This window comes from Phodopus roborovskii, unplaced genomic scaffold, assembly GCF_943737965.1.
Source record: "Phodopus roborovskii unplaced genomic scaffold, PHOROB, whole genome shotgun sequence".
Classification (NCBI taxonomy): Eukaryota; Metazoa; Chordata; class Mammalia; order Rodentia; family Cricetidae; genus Phodopus; species Phodopus roborovskii.
Window position 1 is genome coordinate 10,000,881 of NW_026125506.1, and position 24,602 is coordinate 10,025,482.

General features: G+C 45.3%; 2 protein-coding genes across 2 annotated transcripts in view; one reads left to right on the forward strand and one right to left on the reverse strand.

The window, feature by feature from the left end:
• Positions 1-2,441, forward strand: part of Naa25 (N-alpha-acetyltransferase 25, NatB auxiliary subunit) — a 44,725-nt gene extending 42,284 nt beyond the window's left edge. Inside the window, exon 24 of the mRNA XM_051176575.1 lies at positions 1,987-2,441. Within this exon, the coding sequence (XP_051032532.1) occupies positions 1,987-2,109 (123 nt within the window). The 3' untranslated portion in view covers positions 2,110-2,441. The remainder of the gene's footprint in view (positions 1-1,986) is intronic.
• Positions 2,442-7,133: 4,692 nt separating this feature from the next.
• On the reverse strand, positions 7,134-13,523 carry Erp29 (endoplasmic reticulum protein 29). Its single transcript, XM_051176576.1, has 3 exons — positions 13,330-13,523; positions 9,057-9,195; positions 7,134-7,916 (listed from the first exon to the last, which is right to left on the reverse strand). The coding sequence occupies exons 1-3, from the start codon at positions 13,471-13,473 to the stop codon at positions 7,417-7,419; spliced, it is 783 nt and encodes a 260-aa protein (XP_051032533.1). The 5' UTR covers positions 13,474-13,523; the 3' UTR covers positions 7,134-7,416.
• Between the last annotated feature and the right edge of the window lie 11,079 nt (positions 13,524-24,602).

Consider the following 24,602-nt stretch of genomic DNA (forward strand, 5'->3'; position numbering starts at 1 on the left):
TAAGACTCTGGGGGTCGGGGGTGGTGTGTCTCATAAAATCCTAGAATCCTTCACATTGAAATGAAATTTGTAAAGTCTCATGGAGACATCTGAAGATGAGCAGGGAGATAGGAGCTGTGGGATTGCATGGTATGGCAGTGGGCTGCTGGTCCGCCTGCCTCCAAATACGGAATGCTAGTTCTGGGTCAGTGCTGTGGAGTCCCCGTTACATTTTCCTCTTGTAGCTTAGCCTGGCCGCAGATAGTGATGACAGTCTAGACACTGCCCCCACGGTACAGTACATTATCCTCACGGGGAGGAGAACACCTGGCCCGTTAGGGCCTGTTTTAACTAGTGAAAGTCTGCGGGGTCCACTGGCCCAGTCTGCATGGGCACTGGCATGTGTGTGTCTGGTTTTCCCTTTGCAGAGCACAGCCTTCCCAGTATCAGAGATCATAGGGGTGAAATGCCATGCTTGGAACCATCCTCATCTTTTAGTGGTTCTGTTGTTTAAAGTTTTAAAATAAGTATTTAATGTTTATGTATTTTGCCTGCACATTCATCCATGGACCACATGTATACCTGGAGCCTGAGTCATTTTGTATCCTCTGGAACTGGAGTTACAGGTGGCTGTGAGCCACCATGACAGTGCTGGGAACTGAACCTGTGTCCTCTGAAGAGTAGCCAGTGCTCTTAACTGCAGACTCATCTCTCCAGCCCTGTTTTATCTTTAAATCCCTCAATTCCATTTCCTTTAAGTACATCTCTTTTGTTTCTAGTCTTTTCCTCCCAAACTTGGTAGCTTTTCTTCTTTGTCCTTTTTGCTCCATATTCGTTACCCAACTAACGAGCTGTAGCTGACATCGTCCTTTGTATTTATATTCATGACAGTGTATAGTATGGTATTATTTCATAGTTTAAGTAAGTGAAGATACTATTCTCTGCAACTTGGGCTTCCTTTATTCATTCACAGCTATACAGATTTATTCAGACTCACATGTACAGTCAGCCTTGTGCTTTGATTAGCTGTTGTATCAATGTAGGGATGAATCATAGCCATTGAGCATTATAGGCTTTGGGAGGTTGTTTGGTATTGATGGTGGAACTGAAGGCTTTATATTCATCACAGAGTAGTTTTGATGTTGGTGGAATGTGTGGATGTAGACCCACACAGGCTGTAGAGCCTGTGGCTAAGAACAGCTATAGTTGCTTTTTACTTGTATTGCTGTATAAAATGTATTCGAAGCTGTGTGTGTTGATACACCATTAGTCTCAGCACTTGGGAGTTAGAGTCAGGTAGATGGATCTCAGTGAGTCTCAAAAACCAAAAAGAAAACATTTGTATGCATTGTCCTTCACGCAGTTCCATTTCTAAGGCCGAATGCATGTGACAACGGAGCACTGTTGGTCAGGAGGTGCATATCTGCTTTTTGTGGGCTACAGGCTTCCCAGCACTGCCAACCTCATGTCGCCCCATCCTACTCCTTGGCCCTTTGCTTGAACATAGCCACTCTTTGGTACTCCCTGCTGCAGCAAATTTTCATTTCTTGAATCTGTGGACTGTCACAGGGAGGGATTCCTGAGGATGTTGGGGAGATGAGATGGGCACAATGGATGGGATAGGGAAGGACTCGCCAGTATCCTAATAAGAAAAGAGAAGTTGATAAGGTTGGTGCTGTTCTAAGAGTCTGTGATATCAAATTAGTGATACAGTTCTACTTCATCTGAACACAGTCAGAAGTCTTAGATTTGATGCCTTGCCCAGCTTGTCATAAAATAGTTAACAGTGCTGTGTCTGAGCTATGCAGAATCTCCTACATTGCTTTGCATGGGCACACACCTCTCATACCAGCCTGGGTCACATGTCCACATGATGAGTCACATAATGCTTGAAAAGGCTTTTGCTTATATTTTGTGAGATGAAAATGCCTGGTGTTCTGGGTGAGGTTACTATAAATCAATTGAATGGTTTTCCAGCAAGATGACTTAATGTTGTTTCTGTTGTAGGAAGAAAGAAAATTTTCAAAGACTGTGCAGGGGAAAGTGCAGAGCAGTTACCTGCACTCACTTCTGGAAATTGGGGAGCTGCTCAGAAAAAGACTTGAGACCACAAAGAAACTAAAAATTTAAGAAAGTATGAACCACAGGCACTGAAGATGCTCTAGCAGAAGACGACACACCACCTTCCCTGGCAGCAGCAACATCTGCTGCTGGCCATCGTTTTCATCCAGAACTTCCTCACAAATGCATGAAGGACTTTGATCGTGAATTAATTTTTGAGGTATTAAATATATACAACTGATTATAAATTATTGTATATAAACCAGAAGCAGGACCCTCATCTGGGTTTACCACTCTTTATATCTGTTCATACACACAGGACAGCAACGAGAGCCCCACTTCTCTCCCATCACCAGAAATGTCTGGGGTGGGCTTTCTATACAAGCAGCAATAGAAATAAGTACAGAGCATCAATCTCAAAGCAGGTGATTGCTCTCTGTCATGCAGTGGGAGTTTGGGTTTGGTCCTGAGTCACAGGAGGTAAAAAGCAAGATGCGGGAGCAGACACGGGAACAGGGCCCTTTCTGAGGTGGCAGAATCCTTGTGAGGCTCCCACAGAACTAGGGTGGGTCCTCAGAGGGTCAGGTGAGATGTGGCATGAGCACATGCCACTTCAGGGCACCACACATGACCATAGGTGCTCAGTCTTGGCTTCATAGTCCTGACAGCCAAGACATCACTAGCCCCGCCCCTGGGAGAGCTAGCTCAACCTCAGGTCAGCGAGGTAGACTCTTGAGTACATCCCGGGATCCTCACACAGCTGAGACCTCTCTGCTGGTCCTCCAGGAAAGGTGGGAAGAGCTGTAAGAGAGGTGTGCATGACTTGTGCAGGCCAGTTTGATACTTGTTTCCTTGGTTTTGAGTCACATTCTGCAGCTGATCCATGGGTCACCCAGATACACATAGGCATAAGTATGCTTGGAAACAAAATTTACCATTCTAATGTTTTACGTGGGGAGTTTGAGACAGAAGGGATTGTATATTGTGGATTTAACCTAGGTTTTAAGTTTTAGGTTAACAAAAGATATATTTTATAATGGGCCTGATGTCAGTTTACTTTGTTGACACTGGGAATTGTACCAGGATGTATTTCCTTTGTTCATCTGGAGGTTGGAGGTCTGGTCCCCAAGCCCACAGCTTGAGAGTCTGGTGTAAGAGAGAAGATGAAAACTACTCTTGAACATGTTGTGGCAAGCTCTTACAGCTCCTTTGGTAACTGTTGGTGTTTGAATCCCATACTGTTCTGGTTCTCTGTCGCCTGACTACTACAAGTCAGTAACTATAATTTGTAGAAATGAATTTGCTGAGTATCAGTCTTTCCCACATACTGCTCCAGCAAAAGGTGACACCAGCTAAGGAGAGCTGGCGAATCTTGGGTGTAAGGTTTGCATTTCATCTTTTATCTTGACATTGTTAGATTCACAAATGGGCATAGTGGTTAGTAACAGTTTAGACGTCTAAGGAAATCTGTAGAAACCACTTCCTTGTAAGATGTACTAGAAAGCCTAGACCACGTTAATTACACACATTTTTTAAAACTTAGTTGCAATAGTATCACATGCTCTATCCCAAAAGGAAAGGGCCTTTTGAATAAGATGGATTGAAGACTATTAATTCTGACTTGCCTTGAACATCAACATGTGGTCATTTTCTATAGTTATGGGCCTGTGTCCCATGGAACTGGGTGAGCTTTTGCAAGCACCATAGCTCTTGGAATAATGTTTCTTGGGATAGTCAAACTGTACTGTATGTGTGTAGACATAGATGCTCTTTCAAACAGCACTGTCAGCTGGCTATGACCCTAGGCTGGCTCTGGCCCTCGGCGCATAGCTCCTCCCTCTAGTGATCTATCCAGTCAGTTTCTTGCCCTGGACACCTGGGATCTCCACTGGTTTTACTGACGAATAATGTCGTTGGAGTTATGCTTCCTTTGTTACTTGCTGATTTTCCTACTAAATTATGAAATGACCAATATCTTTTATCAGTCTGTTCTTTTGGAAAGCTGTCATGCACTATAAATTGTGTACAGTTAAAATACATACATATATATGTGTATAATATATATGTATATTATATATATATGTATGTATGTATATTCTTACTGAGTAGAAAGCACCCTCTCCCATGGTTGTATGTCTTAGTATCTGAGAAGAATGCTCAGTGACCCATTGCTGCTGCTGTTGCTGCTGTTCTGGTTTATATGGGTTTTGTCCTGTTTTGTTTTTGTGTGGTAAATTGATATTTAAAAGACAAAAAGAAAGAAAAAAAAAAACCCACAACTACTGTTTACAGACTGAAAAATCACTGCTTTTTATACTACTGAGATCCTAAGTCAAGACTTTCCAAAGCAGGCATTGGGTTCAAGTTTCTTCCGGCGTGGATGGAGAGTCCTCTGTAGTGTCTCCACATACTGGAGAGTGTGCACAGACCTAGGTGCGCTGCCATTAATTTTGTATATTTTCATAATTTTAATTGTTCAAAATTGCATTATATTTTGCAGTCATCACCTTCAATCTGTATTTGTCTTTCATTTCAAATTTTTCAATATAAAAAGGGGTTAAATTTATCTGTAGGCTTGTTGAAACTCTTCCTATCTTTTGATGAGATTTATTGGTATGGGAAATCCACTCTTGAGAATTAAGTCAAAGGCAGCAAATTGGCTTTAATTGGGTAGGTTAATTTCCTTAAGTGTTTTTGTTTTTAGCTGGCACTTTTGCCTGGTTCAGTTTTGTTCAGTCTTAAAAGTTAGAGCTTCCTAAGCAGTGTACATCATCTCGATTCTATACTGACTGTTATCCCTCCCATTGGGCTAGCCCTGTCTGGAGGCAGCAGGGTCAGGTTAAGACCATGTGCAGCTACAAGACACTGTCTTAAAAACAAGTGAAAATAAACAAGACCAAAAGACTAAAGTCAAAACTTTGTGGCTTAACAATACTGCCTTCCACACCCATTTATTAGCTAACATGTGCGTCTCAAGCAGCTGTGCTGTTAGTCACTGAGACCCTGTCCTAGTTGGAGGCTGTGTGGTGTAGAAAATCCCATTCCAGGTGATGGATGGAAGTTTTTTCAGTGTGTCTGGAGACCTGAGTCAGTGCAAAGGCTCCACCTAGGATAGTGAACAGAAAGCTTCAGGCTGTCTGGTAACAGCACCTATTCAAGGGCATACTAACCATTTTGTGGAAGCAGGAGCTGTTTTCCTGATTCCTTTTTGTCCTGATAGCAAATGCCCTTAGCAGGCTTTGCCTGCTTCTTCAGGGAGGAATTAATTTCATCTGAATTATTTTTCCCTTTAACAAAGAGTGCTTGCCTGAACCTCACCGCTGTTCTTAACATAATTCAACTTTGCAGAGACTGCATGGGGCCAGCCTTACAGTGGTGAGTACAGCTAGTCACATGATCAGACACATTATTTGGGGTTTCTCATTGCAGTTTATACATAAGGGGCACAACTCTGTGCAACTTCTAGCTTCTGTGAATGCCAGGAACAAGCTTGGTCCCACATCAGTTACAATCTAGATTGTTTCTTTGTGCAACTCTGCTTCCCCATACACCCGAGACTAGCTAGGCTTGGCCTTGTCTTGCTTCACTCCGCTCCAGTTAATGACATTCATTATGAAGAAATGCTCCTTAATTAAAAAGGTCCTTTTGGCACTATCTGAGAAAATTTGCAGGTTCTTTAGAATAAAAGTGCAATGTTGCATCCAGTGTTTACTGCTTCAGGTTATTGAATTCTCTTAGACAGTATGTAGCTGTGTGACCCTAACAAGCTAGACTCTAGGCAGCCATTATTAGAGCTTGCCTACTGGCCTGGGCCAGTGTTGCTGTAAGGAATCATCTATCTGACTGCAGTATGAGGAACATTGTTTTTCCTGTGGCAGATGTAAATCTTTTAAGCAGATTCAACTTGAAATAGAAATTTAGTCCCATTCCCAAGGTCCTGAGGTTAGATTATAGCAGCCAGCCTGAGCCTGTCCTGGGAGGGCCCAGGGTAGGCTGCCACTGTCCTGCTTCTGCCATAAAGGATGAAGAGGCTGGGTGTTCTGCTTTCTATAAAACAACGAATGCTCTGTCCTACATTGGAGCATAAACTAGAGCAGCTAAGATAAGTCTGTGTTTCAGGAGCCAAGAAAGGATTTTGATTAAAATTAAAAATGAAAATACTAGTGGCTAGAGAGATGGCTTGTTCAGCTTCAGCAGTTAAGAGCCCCTGAGGAACTGAGTTTGGTTACCAGAGCCTATAAAGTGGCTCTCCACCATCTACCACTTCAGTTGCAGAGAACTCCACACCTACTTCTGGCCTCTGTGGCATTGATTGCATGCCCATACACATAGATGCCCGCAGGCAAGCACTTAGACATGGGAAATTAGAAAAATCACTGAAAATGAAAATACTAGGTCCTCTGGATCTCAAATTTGTTCCTGAGATGTAAAACCTGCACTGAGTAATAACAACCTCTGACAGCTGTGTGTAGAGGAGCAGCAGTTTGGGGCACTTTACAACAGGTGGGGTGGAGTCACTTTGTTTATTAAAAGTTGGTTTTGCTTGGGAGTGGCGGTGCACTCAGGAGGCAGAGGCAGGTGGATCTCTGTGAGTTCAAGGCCAGTCTTCCAAGACACACAAAGAAACCCAGACTGAAAAGCCAAGGGAGAAAAAGTTGGCATTGACTCTGTAACTTAGAGCAAAGTGACACTGTTGGAAAGTAATTTAAAACTTAAATCTTTTTTTTTTTTTTTTTTTTTTTTTTTTGAGATAGGCTCTCATGTACCCCATGTTGGCCCTAAAATTCATTATGTAGCTAAAGCCGGGCTTGGACTGCCAGTCTTTCCCCATGCCTTTACTTGCCCAGTGCTCAGATTATAGATGTGTGCCACCACATCTAGCTTTGCTATATAAATTCTAAACAAAGTACATTAGTACCACTAAGAATTTGCTCTGGAGAGAGATGAGGTCCAAGGGTAGACAGCACCCTGTACCTCACCATATGTGATTGTCCAGAGGGTAGTGTCTTCTTCAGGGAAGAGTCCCCTGGTAGAAAGGAATTCACACAGCTGAGACTCAAAACAGTACTCAAGTTATAGGCCAAAAGTAAATCTGAAAGAAAGCCACCTAACCAAAACAGACTCTTTTATTTGTTCAGAATGAACTGCTCCGTAGCACCGCTTCCTCTGCGGGGGCATCTCACCAGCCTTGACTGAGCACACAAGTCCACACACTGGCTCAGGATGTCCTATGTATGGTCTCAGCAGCATGAATACCCAGGAGTACTTAGGGCTCCATTTCTGGCTCAGGACTGCTTCGCTCCACCACCCCTTGTACCCCACAGGGGCCTCAACAGCCAGCAGGTGACTGTCCCCTTCCCACCCCAGCAAACGCCGTCACAGCTCCTCCTTCTCAGCCCCCTTCTTCCGGAAGGCAGTCAGGATGTTTAAGCTCTTCTGCAATTCTTCCTTCTTGCTGTCACTCATCTTGTTCTCGATCAGCTTGCCGATCCGTGTCATTTCTGAGGCCGGGAAGTCTTCACCTTGGTCCAAGATCTTCCCCATGATCTTGAGGTACTGGCTGGCCCACTTCTTCTCTGTCTCCTTCACACCTGAGAGGCCGTCCTGCCCCTGTTTCAGGATGGCCTGGCGGGCCTCTATGCTGGAGGCCTTGATGAACTCACCTGCCAGGGTGTCATAGGCAGGCAGGCAGCCAGGCATGCCAAGGTAGACCCCATGCCCCTTCAGCCAGCGCTGGATGGCTCCAACCTTAACTGCCCCACTGTATGGGATAGGGTTCTCAATGTCCCCATCCCGGAAGAGGTAGAAGACTGGGTAGTTCTCTTTGTCCAGCTTGTATTTTTCACTCAGCTCCATGTTCAGCTTGTCTCCGTAGTCTGCCAACAGAAACCAGACATGAGGAAAAACTAGCAGAACACTGTTATGGGGCCTGCTGAGCAGAGGGAAAAACAGAAAGGTTGGCTATGTAGTTTAAAGTTTTACCAGAGACCTGTGTCTGAATTTTTTTCTTGGCATACCTTAGCTGTGTGACTTTACTGTGTCATTCAATGGCTATTATCTTTTGGGATTTTGTTTTAGGGAAAACAATTGATCTTCTGACTATTGTATGCATCATGTGGGTGTGAGGGCCTATTTGCAGTTCAAGGTGTCAAGCTCTGATACTGTAAGGAGCTTGTATTCTACAGGACAGAGAGACACTACACAGGGTACGGTAAATACTTAACGCTGTAACAAATAGGGTGATGACACAGTTCATGGGGTGAGGAAGCTCATGTGATCCAGGCTATGAACACAGCAGTGGGGTCTGACTTCAGAGGAGTCAATCACATGAAGATGTGCAGTAGTGTGGGGTCTGGACAGGAACTGAGCTTGGAGGTCATGAGCCACATACAGCCACTTTGGCTGTAGCATTACAGAAAAGGGGCACATTTAGTCAACACTGACTGCACACAGGAGACAAAGGATGAATGTCGGCCCCACTGCAGGTATTATTCAAGCTCTGAAATGACTGGAAAATAACTACTCTGAAGAAGTATGCCAGCCAGCTCTACTGCCACCAGACGGCAGAAAATTCCCAGAGTCCTCCTGCTGTGTGGGTCTTCCAGCTAAGGTGATGATGCAGCATTCAAGACAGGACTCAAATTTAGTGGCTACAGATCTCTGGGCTATAACCACTAGAAGCTGTGACCATGGCTATAGGACCTGCCCATCAGTTAGTGCTGGCACCAGCTCATTTCAGCTAAATGCCAGGAGCCAACACTGGCTGAGACTCAATTCTCAGGGGAGTCAGACAGGTGAAGGTTTGGGAGAGGAAGAATCCTTCAGGCAGCTATATGATGGTTCTACACACAGCTCCTGCTCTGCCTAAGCTTGCTACAGGCACTGGGTCCTAACAGATCACACAACCGATTTCTCCAAAGAAATGGCTTGGGGGTATTCTCCCTCCCAGCAGGGAAATGAGCCCTAGCTCCCTTCCCTCCCAGGCCCCTCTCCAGGCATCCTGGACATGTTCATACCTGAGATTCCCACTTCTGCCACCAAGAGATCATCACTGGAGGCCGAGTTTTCAGCCAGGCGCTTGAACTCATCCTGTTTTTCACCGTAGGGGTACTGGGCGTCAAACTTCACCAAGACGAACTTGCTTTTGGGGATGACCTGAGGGCACATAGAGCTGAGCAAGTCGGGTGTTGAGGGAGGGACCTTTAGGACTAAATCCCCTCCCTAAGGGACGGACCCCTGTTTAAAAAACAATGGAAGTGGACCTATACAAGAGACAAACTGCCCCGTGCTATCATTCACCGATTCCTCTAAAGCTTAGGACGACATGCTTCCTTTGCTGGGTATATGTGTACTCTCAAAGACAGAGTAGTGGATAAAAAAAAAAAAACTGAGATCTTACCCTCGAGTGTCTTTCAACAATGCCAAGAAGACTTTATGCACTGCTATCCTCTGCCATCTCAGGGATCTTTCTCAGTAAACCCCAAGCACTCAGAGTGCTTTGGCCATAGAGGCCAAAGTTTGAGCTGAACTGAACAATTTCAGGTCATGTAGAAGGCTGGTGAGAGGCCAGACAGGGTTTCTCTGTTTAGACCTGGCTGTCCTAGAACTCAGTCTGCAGACCAGCTCTCTAGACCAAGGTGGCCCCGACCTCTATGTAGCCAGGCTGGCTCATGCTGATCTTACTGTCTCACTTTTTCCCAAGTGCCAAGGATACATGGATGCATCACCACAGCCTGGCTTAGAACTTTGGACATTTTCCCCCAAGTAAACCACACTTCGGCTGATAGACTCTTGGCTTGTTCCTTCCTTCTAGTTATTGTAGACAGCACTGCCATAAAAGGTTCTCATACATGTTTTGCCTGAGCACATACACCCCATTCCTCTGGCTTACTGGGAACAGAGCTTCAGGGGGTCATAATGGTGAGTACATTTAACTTAGAGTCCCAGACTTCTTTCGATGCACACATTTTATCCGACTAGCTTTGGTAAGAAATACCACCTTCAAATTAAAAAAAACACAACAAAACAAAAAAACATTATTTTAAATAATGTATGTGTGGCTATGTGCATCTGAGTACAGGTACCAGAAGAGGGCATCTGATCCCCCTAGAGTGCCAGGCTGTACGCTGCCTGACATGGTGCAAGTGCAGATCACTAAACCATCTCTCCAGCCTCCTCCAACCTTTCAGGCTCGTAGTCCAGCAGTCCCAAACTCATATTTTTATCACAGGCCATCACTGGATGTAAAGAGGCCTTATTATTTTTAACATTCATTTGTCTTTACATCTTTAATGACATTAACACTGCCTAAGGACCAAAACAAACAAAAAGCCGGGCTATGGTGGCATATGCAGAGAAACCCTGTCTTGAAAAACAAAACAACATCCAACCAAACACTGCCTAGGGACATGAAGGACAGAAGCCACTAGAACAGGTAGTGACACTGAAAAGTCAGAGCTCTAAGAAAGAGCCCAGCAGCAGGGAAAACTGAAAATATAAATCGAATCATATCCCTGTGGCTCAGCTGGCCTTGTTTCTGCTCAGCACTAGTTCCAACCTGCTACCTAGAAGCCTCTTCCTGGGTTCTCTTCTGTCTGCCTCTGCCATTCAAGGCTCAGTTCAAATGTCTCCTTATAGCAGAGAGAAGGATCCAGTCACCTATCACTCCGCTTCCTTAACCCTCTCTCTCATCTTACTCTGAAACCTCGTTTTATTGGCTTATTTTCTGTCCTTTCCAATGGATGTGCATTTCTAAGGATAAGGACCTTGTTCTGAGAAATGTTCTGAATAGAGTTCTAGCAGTCTTGAGGAGCTGATGCTGCATGATTGTGAGTCAAGATGGGTAGAAGCAGAATGATGTTTCAAAAGCACAACACAATGGTAGGGGGCCTACATTTGTGATAGAGTACCAGTAATCATAGGGTGGCCAGACACTGGAGTAGAAAGGAGAGTTTAGTGGACAGGATGCAGTGGTGTTGTTGTATTTTGATTTTGTGTGTGTGTGTGTGTGTGTGTGTGTGTGTGTGTGTGTGTTACTGTGTGGGTGCCATAATATCAACAGAGGTCAGAGGACTACTGTGAGAGTCAATTCTCTCCTTTCGCCATATGGGGCCAGAGGACTGAATCCCGGTGGTTAGGCTTGGGGGAAGTGCCTTCCTGCTGTACCATCTCATGGGCCCGTCACTGGCATTTTTAAAACAAGGTCTTGTTAAGTTGCCTAGACTGGCCTTGAACTCATGACCTTTCTGCCTCTGTCTGCCTCACCAGTTGTGTGTGTGTGATACACCACCATCTGGCTGAAGTTATCTACTTGTTTGCCAAATAAGAAGCTGTTAGGAGTCATCATGCACTAGACATCACTGTAAACGAACACAGCAGTGAACAACATAGGGGCTCTCATCTCAGGAAGCCTTCTAGTGACAGTCACAAATAACAGAAAATTTTCTTCTGAGTTGGAAATCGCCTGAAAGGTAAAGCATCTAACAAGATTCCTGGCAAAACACCAGGAACTGCCCCTTATTTCAGAGGAGTGCCATTTGGAAGAGACTAGAGGAGACACCTGCTTATTCACTCGCACAGCATACCAGATCAACTGTGGTATTAGATGCTCAATAAACAGTCTGGTGTGCTGTGTGGAGAGCCAGATAGGTCAGGTACTTCATTAGCATGTAATAATCATTCTGCTATGGGAGGATTGAAACCGACAAGCTTGGTTTTCTTTTTTTCCTCCTCCAGACAGGGCGTGGGTTTCTGTGTGTGGCTCTGGAGCCTGTCCTGGCACTCACTCACTCGAACTCACCACCTGCCTCTGCTGGGATGAAAGGTGTCAGCCACCACCTCCCCGATTAAAAATGCTGAGTTAAAAAAAAAATAGTGACAGAGCAACAGGACTGAATTTAAGCCTGGGGGGGGGGCTGAGAAAATAAGGACAGGACCTGGGGGGTAATATTTAACCTAAGACAGAACAATGCCAAGTAACACTTCAAAGATGGGCAAAGAATGTTCCAGTCACAAGGGGAACAGTGCAGATGTACTAACAGCTGTGAGCTAGCAACAGTCATTAGGCTTCTGCTGGCTGGAGCAGATGGCTAGCACTAAAGTGAGAGGTACCAAGGGGCATTCCCTATAGGGCCTGATAATAGAGTAGAATCTCAAGATGCAGGCAGGAGCCAGTGGGGTTCCAGTGGCAAGAGCCTAAAGCAGGGGGCCAGTGGGTAAAGATGAGGAAGCACCTACTGATTAAACTTATGATGCTAAATGTCCCTTTCACTTGGACTGCTTGCTGTATTACTTGATCACTAGATAGAGTTGAGTGAGCCATTAATAATATGGCCGGCTTCTTTTTTTAAATTCCTAAGAACAACGTTGAATGGGTTACGGTTACACGAGCACGGTCCCTTCCGAACAGCAACCCTTTCCAAAACAGACATGGCCAACCACTCGAGACAGGCGCATTTAGAGTTCCCTTCTGCTTTTCAGTTCCTCACTGTTAAGAACAAAATGAGAAAATGAACTACTACTCTCCACACTTAGCTCGCCCAATAGAGGGAGAAGCTGCTGGTGGCTGGAGGCAGATGATGCATGAGGAACAGGCTGGGGCCAGAGGCCACTTTAATTAGCCTCCAACATTTCCACCATCCATTTACCCAGGCCTGGGTGCCAAATATTGAAAAAAGGAGCTGGGGGTAGTGGCGCTGCTTCTGTGCTTGACCTGGTTTTGTTCATTTCATTCTCGGCCCCAAGATGTTCTCTACAGGTGGCAGAACTGCACCTTTTTAACCCTTGCACTTTTTGTGGGTCCGCGTGCTATCTGAACGTGGTTTGCACACTGCCAAGCAGGCTACAGGCCGTCCTCAGGGAAGAGGGGGAGCAGACTTGCTGAGTTCTCTTCACCACCCCCACCCCATCAGGGAGCCGAGGAGCGTCGACCTCGCCCCGCCCTTCGGTCTTCCACTTGGGACTCGTGGATTGGATCTCTCCCGGCATTGTCTTTTCCCTATAGGTAAAGGGAAGGGACACTTAGTTCCCTTGGCTGCATCTTGGTAGCTCTTTCATAAAAGAAGGTAGAGAGTACCCAGGCTGCAAAGCAAAGGCAGGGGTGCCGGTCGGGTGGTCAGCGTGCTCCCCTGCTCTGCCAACAGTGGGCCTATAGGAGGGTGGGATGTCTAGGGGTGGTCCCTAAGGACTGCCTGCTGCCACCCATCGGGGCCCAACGTCCTCACGGGCGCGCGCTCCCACGGGCGTCTGGTTGCACCTGCGCACGCGCCCCCCCCCCCCAGTCCTCATTACCTTATAGAAAGTGATTGTGTCCAAGGGAAGGGCGCCCTTCGTGTGCAGGCCGCTGCCGCCATGCGGAGCAGAGAGGAGCAGCAGGCCCAGGAGAATAGACAGCACTGGGGAGAGGGAAACGGCGCCAGGGACCACGGCAGCCATCACAGCAGATTGAGGGAGATGGGAAACCTGCCGGCCGGCCGTGAGCTCCGAGTGGGCTCTCACGTCACTTGGAGGGCGGTCCTGCAAGCGCGCATGCGCTCACGTGGTCACTCCAGGAGGCTCAGGCTCCTCTGGGGTGGCAGAGGTGGCCAGCTCCAGGGGCGGGGCGACGGGAGGCAGCGGCGCATGCGTAGTGGGAGAAGCTCGGGGCGGGGGCGCGGCCGCGTGATCGGTGAGCGGGTGACGTGAGACTGTCGCGCACGCGCCCTCGGTCGCCAGTCGCCTAGGCTGCATCCCGCCGCGTTCTCGCGCGAGGAGAGAGAGGCGCGAAGCTAAGCTTCAGCAATTCCCGTGCGGCCTTCCTACGAGGCGCGCGTCCCTTCCTCCCCGGCGCTGGGCCCTCATGCTGCCTCGGTTCCCTCGGTTAGTCAGCCGCCTGGCACTGGTAGCCGTCGCTCTGCCCTTGTAGGCCGCAGGGCCCTCAGGCTGCAGCGCTGGGGTACGTAGGCACAGCCCTCCCCTGGTATGCTAACATGCCTGTAACCTCAGCACACCAACGCAGGAGGGTAGCAAGGCCGGGCTGGGATGTGTAGCGAGAAAACAAGCATCCTTTCTGAGTGAGAGAGTTTGAGGCCAGCCGGGTCCCACATAGTGTGTTCCAGGCCTGTCATGACTGCATACATGCCCCTCCACCCCCATATAAGTCCCATCCTCGGCATCCAAGGAAAAAGCTGGATCTAGGCCTGCTGTGTTGGCACACATCTTTAATCACAGCACTCCTGAGGCCAAGGCTGGTGAGCCGGAGTTCAAGGCTACGTGGTTGGTGAGTTCTAGGCCACCCAGGGTAAACCTAGGGAGATCCAGTGTCAAAAAAAGAAAGAAAGAGAAAAATGCATGTGGCACACTTAGCAGCACTGGGTAGGCAGAGATAGTAAGCTCCCCAAATCGAGCCTAATTGAATTGGTGAGTTCCAGGTTTTAGAGAGGGTTTCAAAAAAGATGGGTAATCATTGAGGAAGATAGGTTGGCCTCTACATGTGTCTTCATGCACATTCTCACACACACACACACACACACACACACACACACACACACACACACACCTGGAAATTCAATTCTGCAAGTACTTTAGTATGGGGAATGATCCATCTTACAAGCCCCCTACCCCTTTTTTGAAGCAGGGTCTGTATGTAGCCTGGGCTGGCCACCAATTTAGTCTTCCCACCTTGGCCTCCCAAGTACTGGGTGCAACTTCACATCTAGCTAGCGTAATAAATCTTTACAATTTATTGCTTGGCATCCATGTTGACCATAAATTGTACTTCATGTTAGAAATAGAGTTCAGCAGTCACTTCTAAAAAGGTTTATTAGTTTTTATTTTTATGCACATAAATGTGTTGTCTGTCTGTCTGTCTGTGCCTGTTGCCAGAGTAGACCAGAAGGGGTGTTGGATGTGAAACTACCATTAGGATTTTCGTTTGTTTGTTTGTTTGTTTGTTTCTTCGAGACAGGGTTTCTCTGTGTAGCTTTGGAGCCTTTCCTGGAACTCACTCTGTAGATCAGGGTGGCCTCGAACTCACAGACATCTGCCTGCTTCTGCCTCCCAAGTGCTGGGATTAAAGGCATTTGCTACCACCACCTGACCAGTTAGCATGGTTTTAAGCCTCCATGTGGGTCCTGGAAATTAAACCCTAGTCCTCTAAAAGAGCAGCTCAAAAGAGAGCTCTTAACTACTAAACCAGCTCTGAAGCCACTACTTCAGTAGTCTGGCTCCCTGCCCCCTTCTTGATCTCTTTTTGTGTGCATGGTGTCTGGTCTGTGTATATGTTAGTGTATTACGTGTGTGCCAATGAGGCCAGAAGAGCCTGTCAGATCCCCTGGGGCTAGAGTTACAGACAGTTCTGAGCTGCTGTGTGGGTGCTGTTAATAGAACCCAGGTCCTCTGGAAGAGCAGCCAGTGTTCTTAACCTCAAACCATCTTTCCAGCCCCTTGAGTGCTTTCTTAACAGTTTGTAGTGTTATAGCTCTGGTCTTCAGTATGTTTCTACACAGCTAGAAACATACTACACTTGCTGCCTAGTAGCCAGCCCTCCAATAGACAGCTAGATACCCTCCATTTTTAACCAGCCATGTCTGCCTTCACATCTAGCACAGGCTGTGCAGGTATGACGTACTGACGACTCTGTCACAGTGTGACTTCCTGGAATTCATGCCTACTTGCTTTAAGCCTACCAATAAAAACTCTCCCCAGGAAAACATATTTGGACATTGCTATTCCTAAGAAAGATATACAGGTCCTTCCCTGTCTGCTTGCTTGTCTTGAATTGTGTGTGAGGTCTTCAGAGCTGTCATCTCCCCAGTAAGTATGAAAATCATTACTCCTATCTCATCACTTTCCTAATCATTGCCAGGGTATGTCTCCACCTAGAAGGTCTTGTGTTATAAGTCAGTCCTGCCCAAAAGCGTCAGTACTGTAGTCATAATTTATTGCATGACCTTGAAAGGGAGGAAGCATTTGTGAACCAAAGAGAAACAGTTCCAGTCAGTGACAAATACGGTCAAGCATGTTGGGCACCACAAATCTGTGAAAAGCAAACTGGGGGGCAAAATAAAGGCTCTCACTAATCTAAAGGGTTTAGAGCCACCAGAGATTTTAACTGGACTGTTGTCAGATTTTAATCCCAATCTTACTGGGCCCTTCCTGGGAAGGGGAGCAATGGAAACTGGAAAAAAATCTGAGGAGCAGTGTCCTGTAATGAACTAAATTGTCTGCCTCACATGCACTGTGGATTGTTATTTGGAGAGATAGTCCCTTTGAGGAGAAAGAGGTTACAGCTGGGCATGGTGGCACATGCCTTTGATCTCAGCACTCAGCCTAAGACAGCTGAGTGGGAAACCAGCCTGGTTTACTTAGTTTCAGGTCAGCCAAGGTTATTTACTGAGACTCTTCCTTAAAAAAAAAAAAAAAGAAAAGCAAAAGAAAAACAGATCAGAAGGGAGAAAGCTGAAGGGAGTTAAGTATCTATTGCAGTATTAAAGGAGGTGACAGAAGTTAAAAGCTGACAATTTGAAAAAGCATCACAAATCTCTGAGTTCAAGATCAACCTGGTCTACAAAGCAAGTTCCAGGCCAGTCAGGGCCACACAGTGAGAGACCCTGTCTCAAAGAAAAAGTTTCTTTTGTGGGTTAGAATTCTGGGTCTTGGTTGCTTCGGTGGTGGTGCATGCCTTTAATCCCAGCACTCGAGAGGCAGAGGCAAGAGGATCTCCATGAGTTCAAGGCCAGCCTGGTCTACAAATCAAGTTCTAAGCCATCCAGGCCTACACAGAGAAACCCTGTGTTACGGAAAAAAATTCTTAAGACTTTGATTAAACAAATAGATTCAAGTGGAAGTAAGAACTGTCCAAGCCTGCCTTGGCATACTCCATCATATACAATTGCTGCTCTCAGGCCGTGCAACACATTTTTGAAGCTAAGTGTCAAGGAAAAATGACTATGTCATGTTCCTACAAGTTCACAACTCCTGTCTGTCAGGGCACCAGGATGCACCAGCTGACAAATCATTTGTTCTGTGTGAATAAGCAGTGCAGACTGTGTCTACATCACAGCAGAAGCTGCAGGTGTTGAACAGACACACACACACCGGGAACTGTGCAGAATGCCCATTTTGACCCAGCACTGGTCATGAGCTTTATGTAAGACACTGGCTGAAGTGAAAGACCTCTTCCTGGGTGCTTAGACTCAAGCTGAATGCAGCTTCTCTATCCTCTGAGCCTTTGTCCACTTCAGCATTTGAAATGCCCAGACTCCTGCCCTGTGCTGACAACTCTGAGCCTGTGTCTAATAAGAATCTCCTTATGGCCCCAGCAGGATTTGAATTGAGATTGTACCCGTTTGACTTCAACTTCATGACAGCCTCTCAGCACTCTGTAGCATCTGTAACTCTCCCATGGCATTCTGTAATCTGCGTAAACTTGTTATACAATGGCAGGGTAATGTGTGAGCTAAGAGTTAATGCCAGTAATAATTCTGAAATAAAAGCACCCATGAATACTATGGAACACACTCTTGAATTAAAATCACTTGGTAAGTTGTAGCCAGTGATACAAATAGTTTTGTGGATGTAGTAATAAACTGATGTGAAAAGACACAAATGTGTTTCTGGTACAGTATGCTTGTGATGGTGGAAAAAAGGACATATACCCACCTTTAAGAGATTTTGGATGTCTCTGCCTCCCAAGTGTTGGGATTAAAGGCATTCACCACCCCTGCCTAGCCTATCCAGAGGCAAAGGGATCTCAGTGAATTCTAGGCCAGCCTGGTCTGCAGAGTGAGTTCCAGGACAACCGGGGCTACACAGCGAAACTGTGTCTCAAAAAAACAAAAACAAAAAAATAGCAACAATTTAGCACTGCAGTCATTGCATATATCCAATAAGTCAATGTCATCAAAGATAGCAGGATCTAATCTTTGATAAATGTGAGAAAAAGAGTTCAATGTGTATATTATATAGGACTATCATCCAAACCTAACTGCCGCCGTCTTCAGATCAGGTGTGCCCACTTCCTGAGCGTTGTTGTCTGTTAACATCCCCTCCTAGGAGGGATGGGAGGGGTATAGGACCATCACCTGTGTACCCAGCTACTCCTCCCAACCAGCTTAGGGAGGAGTTAGAGCATACAGGCTGGGAAGGACTAGGAAGGACATACCATCCTTGAAGCTGTGGCCTACTTTTCAACCGTGCTGGGTCAGACTTTCCAGTGTGGCTGCTTTAGGGTCACCAAGGATCCTGCTTGTTGCTCCACACCCATGCTCTGTAAGTAACCCTAATAAACTCATTAGTTAGCCAGGGTGGAATCAAACTTTGTTATTAGGACCTTATGGGGAAGGGGTAAGATTGTTCAGACTCCTCCACCCCTGGATGAGAATTCTTTAGAGGTATGTGTTGTTCTTTTGCTGCAGCTTATGGCCTAAGAAACACAAACACGAGACTTAGCGCCCACGTGGAGTTTATTGAGAGAAGGGAGAGAAAGGGAGTAGCTGGTGGCCAACCAAAAGCAGGAGAGAGAGAGAGAAAGAGCAGGGAGGCCAGAGAGAGAGCAAGAGGGGGAGCAAGAGAGAGGCGCACTTGCTTTAAAAAAGGGGGCTTGTGCATGCGTAACTGAGTCCTCTGGCAGCCAGGTAAAGCTTGAGCCACCAGGTAAGGCTGACATAGGATGACACGTGAGTGACCAGCCCATTGTCGGGGGCAGGGGTCAGCTGGCTGCTAGTTCCTAACAGTGTGGTGTTTGTGTCTTTAGAAAGCCCAGAAAAACCCATTTTTGAGTTTACATTAATAAAAGAGAAAATGCACTACACAAATTGATAGGGCTTAAGAGGGAGTCCCAGGATGCAGCTCAGGTGGTAGCATGCTTTCCTAGTATGCACAGGGCCATAGGCTCAGTCTGCAGCACTGCATTAACCTGACATGGTGACACACACCTGTCATCATAGCACTGGGGAAGTAGAGGCAGAGGATCAGAAGTTCAAGGTCATACTGGACTATGTAGCTAGCTTAAGGTCAACCTGGGATAGGACACATGAAACCCTGCCTTAAAAATAATCTTAAACAAAGCCTAGTCTATAGAGTGAATTCTAGAATACCTGGAGCTATACAGAGAAACCCTGTCTTGAAAAAAAACCTAAGTTTTTTAATTTTTAAAAAATAATTTTAAAGGCTGGGCAGTGGTGGCTCACACCTTTAATCCCAGCGCTCAAAAGGCAGAGGCAGGTGGATCTTTTTGAGTTTGAGGCAAGCCTGGTCTACAGAGTGAGTTCCAGGACAACCAAAGCTACACAAAGAAACCCTGTCTATAATCCCCCTCAAAAAAATTAATTTTAAGAGGGAAAATTGCTTTTTGAATTATTGGCTCAAGTAGGCTCTAAGTAAGAGTGGTGCCTTGGTACAGAGAAGGTTGTGGAGGAGTGCAGTGAATTACAGGCTTTCATGTGGGAAGTGGAAGCAGGTAAGCCCTCAGAAGAAAGCTCACTGCAGGTGGGAAATTACTAAAAGGGCAGATACAGAAATGGCTGCTTTAGGCCCTCTAGATTAGGGGATGAGTACCTTAGTGGGAGGAAATTCTCAAAATAGTAAGAAGTTAGGAGAGTGTCTTGAAAACCAAATTGAGAATTTCTGTTTTGTCTTACAATCCTTAAGGACTTACTAAGAAAATTGAAAACCTTTGGGTCTGGTGTAGTGGTCCACACCTGTGCCTCTAATCCCAGGACTCAGAAGGCAGAGGCAGGCAAATCTCTGTAATTCAAGTGAGCCTGGTCTTACAACGCAAGTTCCAGGACAGCCAGGGCTCCACAGAAAAACCATGCATTTAAAAAAAAAAAAAAAAAAAAAAAAAAAAAAAAAAGATAAAAGTTCTTTGCCTTCCTTGAAACTCCTGTGCCATGAGAGTTAAATGGAGAAAGAAGCAAAATGTGCAGGCTGAAGGGCAAGAGACGATGAGGCATGGGTCCAAATAAACTAGCATGTCTATCCATGAAGGCTGAGCAGCAGAAGTAAGGGATGCTGAAGGCTGGGATGCTGGTACAAGTTGTTGGACTGTGCTGTTATCAGTGTAAGTCTCAGTGGACCTACAACAGCACCATCTGCTTACAGGGACCACTTGAGAGCCTTGACTGCTTTCATTACAACCAAAACAGTTCCGCTGACCCTCTGTCCTGGACCTATAACATTCTGAACTCTCTGTCCTCACTAGTTCACAGTTGCCAGTAAACCTCTCTTGCTGTCTCAGCTGAAGAAAAAAAAAAAAAAAAAAAGAGCCAGGAGGTGGCATGTCTTTAGTCCTAGCCCTTAGGAGGCAGAGACAGGTGGATCTCTGAGGCCATCCTGGTCTTCAGGCAAGTTCCAGAGCTACATAGAGAAATCCTGCTTTGAACACCCTCTCCCAAAGGAAAAAAACCATTGAAAACTCTTTATAAAACATAGAAATTTTTGACATTGCTCATTTCTGAGTATATGAATACTCTGGGTACACCCTGTTAGAATGGGTATCTAGGAATGCTTTTCTGGTTGTGGTTAATACAGAAGTAGGTTTAACGTTTTTCATTTTCATAAGTGTGTGTATGAGAGAGATGTGCTTGTGTGTATGCATATTTGTGTGTGGGTATTGGGGTGTGCATGTGGAGGCTTGAGTTTGACATCAGCAGTCATTCTGTCATATTCAATGAAGCAAAAATCTCATTCAAACCTAGAGCTCGATGATATGGCCAATCTTGCTAACCAACTTGCTCTGAGGATTCCCATGTCCATCTGCTGAAACTACAGGCAGACTGCCATTGCACACCTGGCAATGCACACCTGGCATTTAGGTGGATTCTGGGAATATGAACCTTGGTTATTAGGATTGTGCAGCACACTCTTTACCTACTAAGCCTTCTCCTCTGCTCTAGAAGTAGACTTTTTGTTTTGTTTTTGGTGATATAGATTTTTATCATGTAGCTTTGAATATTCTGGAACTCACTATGTAGACCTGGCTGGCTTCAGACTCATAGAGAACCCAGAGATCTGCCTTCCTTTTTCTCTCAAGTTCTGAGATAGAGATATGTACCACTACACCCAGGTAGAATTATGTTTTGGAAGAAGTGAAGGGAGTGGATTAGTTGGGGATAGTATACTGACACCTCTACTGTGAATTGCTTTGCAAAAGTAATTGCTTTAATTGCTTTGAGTGGTCACTTTATGTGAAAAATCTAAAGGCTCACTCTGACTATTCCATGGAGGTTAAAAGGGGGAGGCATGCTAGAGTATACTACACTACTAAGTCTAAATGCAAAGGGTAGATTGCCTTAGTGATGTAAGGTTTTATCTTCTAGGAGGTTGTGGATACATTTGTGTGGTTCTGCTGAAGTTTTTGGATTTGTAGTGTTTGTTCCACTGATTTTCCTAGTAGCTATGTGTCTGTGTAAATGAATGAGTTTGAAATGGGAATAATTGCAATCATTGCTAATGTTTGGTTTTTTGTTGTTGCTTATGGTTGTGGTGGTTTGAATAAATGTTCCCCATAGGGTCATAGAGTGTGGTGGTGTTGGAAGAAATGTGTACCAGTCTATCTCTGATGCATTTGGATCCAAATGTAGAACTCTCAGCTACCTTTCCAGCACCTTATTGCCAGAGTGCTGTCATGCTTCCCACCATTATGACAATAGAAACCCTAACTAAGACCGAGGTGTTTTTTTTTTTTTTTCTTTTTTTTTTGGAGGAGTCTATTAGTTGAGGTGCCACTGGGGGAAGGGTCCTGGTGCAGAATGACATTTCCACTGGTGGGGACCAGAGTCCTGTTCTCATTCATACAGATTCAGAACCAGGCAGCAAAAAATGCACACAGATACCTTACAGTTTTGCCCACAGGTCAGTTGAACTCAGAATCCCCATGCTGTAAAGATTCCTGTGACTCCATTGAAGGCTACAGGAACCATAAAGCATGTCCTGGCCAAATTATGTGAGTCCTGTTGGGAAACCAGACTGATATTTATGTTGTGTCAAGGGAATAAACAGATTATACCTAGTTTTTACCAGTGGCAGAGGCCATGTACAGGCTCTTGGAAACAAGCCTGCTTGAGCCTGTGGAAGGGAGATGGCTGAAGAATTTGGCTTCTCACCTATGTTACTGAAACACATAGATAGATATAGGTGGTGGCTAGAGATTATTTGTGCAAGAAATTATAATACTAAGTCTAAGGTGTTGTGGGTGTTTTGTTTTGAGACAGGATCTTACCCTGGCTATCCTGGAACTCACTGTGTAGACCAGGCTAGCTTCAAACTCAGGGATCTGCCCACCTCTGTCCCTTGAGTACTATTTTTAAGGTGTATGCAACCATGCCTGGCAATTGTTTGTTTGTTTTGAGACAGAGTTTCTCTGGGTAACAATCCTGGCTATCTTAGAACTCACTTTGTAAACCAGGCTGTCCTTGAACTCACTGAGATCTGCCTGTCTCTGCCTCCCAAGTGCTGGGATTAAAGGTGTGTGCCACCATCTCCTGGTGCAAAGTTTGTTATTTTTATATCATGAAATTTCTTACCAGTTACTCTGTCCAAATCCCAAATACACTCAATATCATTCTGTCCAAAGAGAACATAATAGCCTGGTGTAACTTTTTAAATACCTCCCTGGGTGGTGGTTATGCATGCTTTTAATCCCAGCAGAGGCAGATCTCTGTGAGCTCAAGGCCAGCCTTATCTACAGAGAGAGTTCCAGGACATCCAGGGCTACACAAAGAAATCCTGTCTTGAAAAAAAGGACTTGTGGAAAGGACTAAAATGTTAGCATGTGTCTTAGGGTTTCTATTCCTGTGAACTGACACTAGGACCACTGCAACTCCTATAAAGAAAACATTTCATTGAGGTGGTCACTTGCAGTTTCAGAGGTTTAGTTCATTATCATCATGGGGCCGTGTAGGCAGACATGGTGCTGGCTACGTCTTGCTGAGAAGGCAACAGGACGTGATCTGTGACACTGGGAGTAGCTTGAACATAGAACTCAAAGCCTACTCCCACAGTGGCATACCTATTAGGAGGCCACACCTCCTAATAGTGCCATTCCCTTTGGCAGCAATTTTCTTCCAAACCACCACACTCTGCACCCTATGAGATTATGGGGGTCAACTACATTCAAAATACTACCACATAGATCTTTATACATAGAAACCACTTAAAAGCTTGTTATTACCACCACTCTACAGCCTTCAGCCTGGGTATTGTGGCTCATGTTTGTCATTTTAGTACTCTGAAGGCAGAGACAGAGACAGAAGCAAAGGCAGGATTGTTACAAATTCAAGGCCATCCTAGGCTACATAGCACTTTCAGGCTAGATAGGGCTGCAGTCACAGTGAGATCCTATTTCAAAACAAGAACAGAAATACCAAAACAACATATACACATTTTAGAAGTTGAATGAATTCCTGTTATGTAGATCTATATTGTTACATGCTGTGTCCATCCATCATGGTCATTGAAGGTGCATGCATCTGAACTTGTGATAGAGCTTTTTAGAAAAAAAGAATGGGACTGGGGTGGGGCAGCTGTCTGGCATGCACAAGCTCCAAGATACACACAGATCAACAGCACAGGTTAAACACAGGAGCAAAAGCTGAATATGACTGATGTCATTGAGTTTGGGTTGACCTTGTAGCAGAAGAAGGCAGAGTTCTGTTTCCAAAGGGAAAGTATATATGTACATTAAGGTGTGCACAGGCACATACAGGTACATACAAGCATGCACACGGACACACATGTGCACACACATATATGTATGTGTATGCACATACAGGCACACATGCATTTGTGCAGGAAAGTGGCATAGACACTTTAGCAATGTGCCAAAGGGAAAAGTTCTCTGAACAATCTGAGATTTGTCTTGAGAAACAGAAGAGTCTTTTGTCCAAGAGCATTTTCTTATCATCCAGTGACACTGTCGGTAGTCTCCACACCTTCAGTGGGTAGACATGATTAGAGACCTCCAGATTTTCCCAGGGCTCAATTTTTAGTGCAGATGTCTCCCAGAACTTTAATTACTTGTTTAAGATACAATACTGAATGAAATCTTCCTCCTGACAATGTCTGATCTTCCATGCTAGACCGTACTTTCAGTCTGATATGAACCATGCATTTAAATCATTTCAGTCATGCAAGTGTTTGTTAAAATATTGAAGAGGTGAGACAATGCTCAGTGGTCAGCATGCACGTGTGACATTTGGCAGGCTCCGAGCACAGTCCCCAGCACTTAGACACAAGAGAGGTGTTTGTTGAACATATGAAAGTATGGTTAAAGCACTGAGAGTTCTTGTGTTTCCTCTCCCTCAGGCTCTGTCAGACTCCCCCAACACTGTCCACATGCTGTTCTGTACATCATTGCACTGGTCAGATTGTTTCTTGGTGCTTAAACCATTGTGTTTTAAGCTCATGGAAGGCTTCATCTAGATTTTGTTTATCTTTGTGTCTCCCATAATACATTGATTTATACAAAATTGATTACACTTAAGTGTGCTGAGTAAATGGCATAATATAAGATAGTATTTAGTATGTTAATATTGAATATAACACACATTAATAACCTCTTCTCTCACTGGGTAGTAATGGTA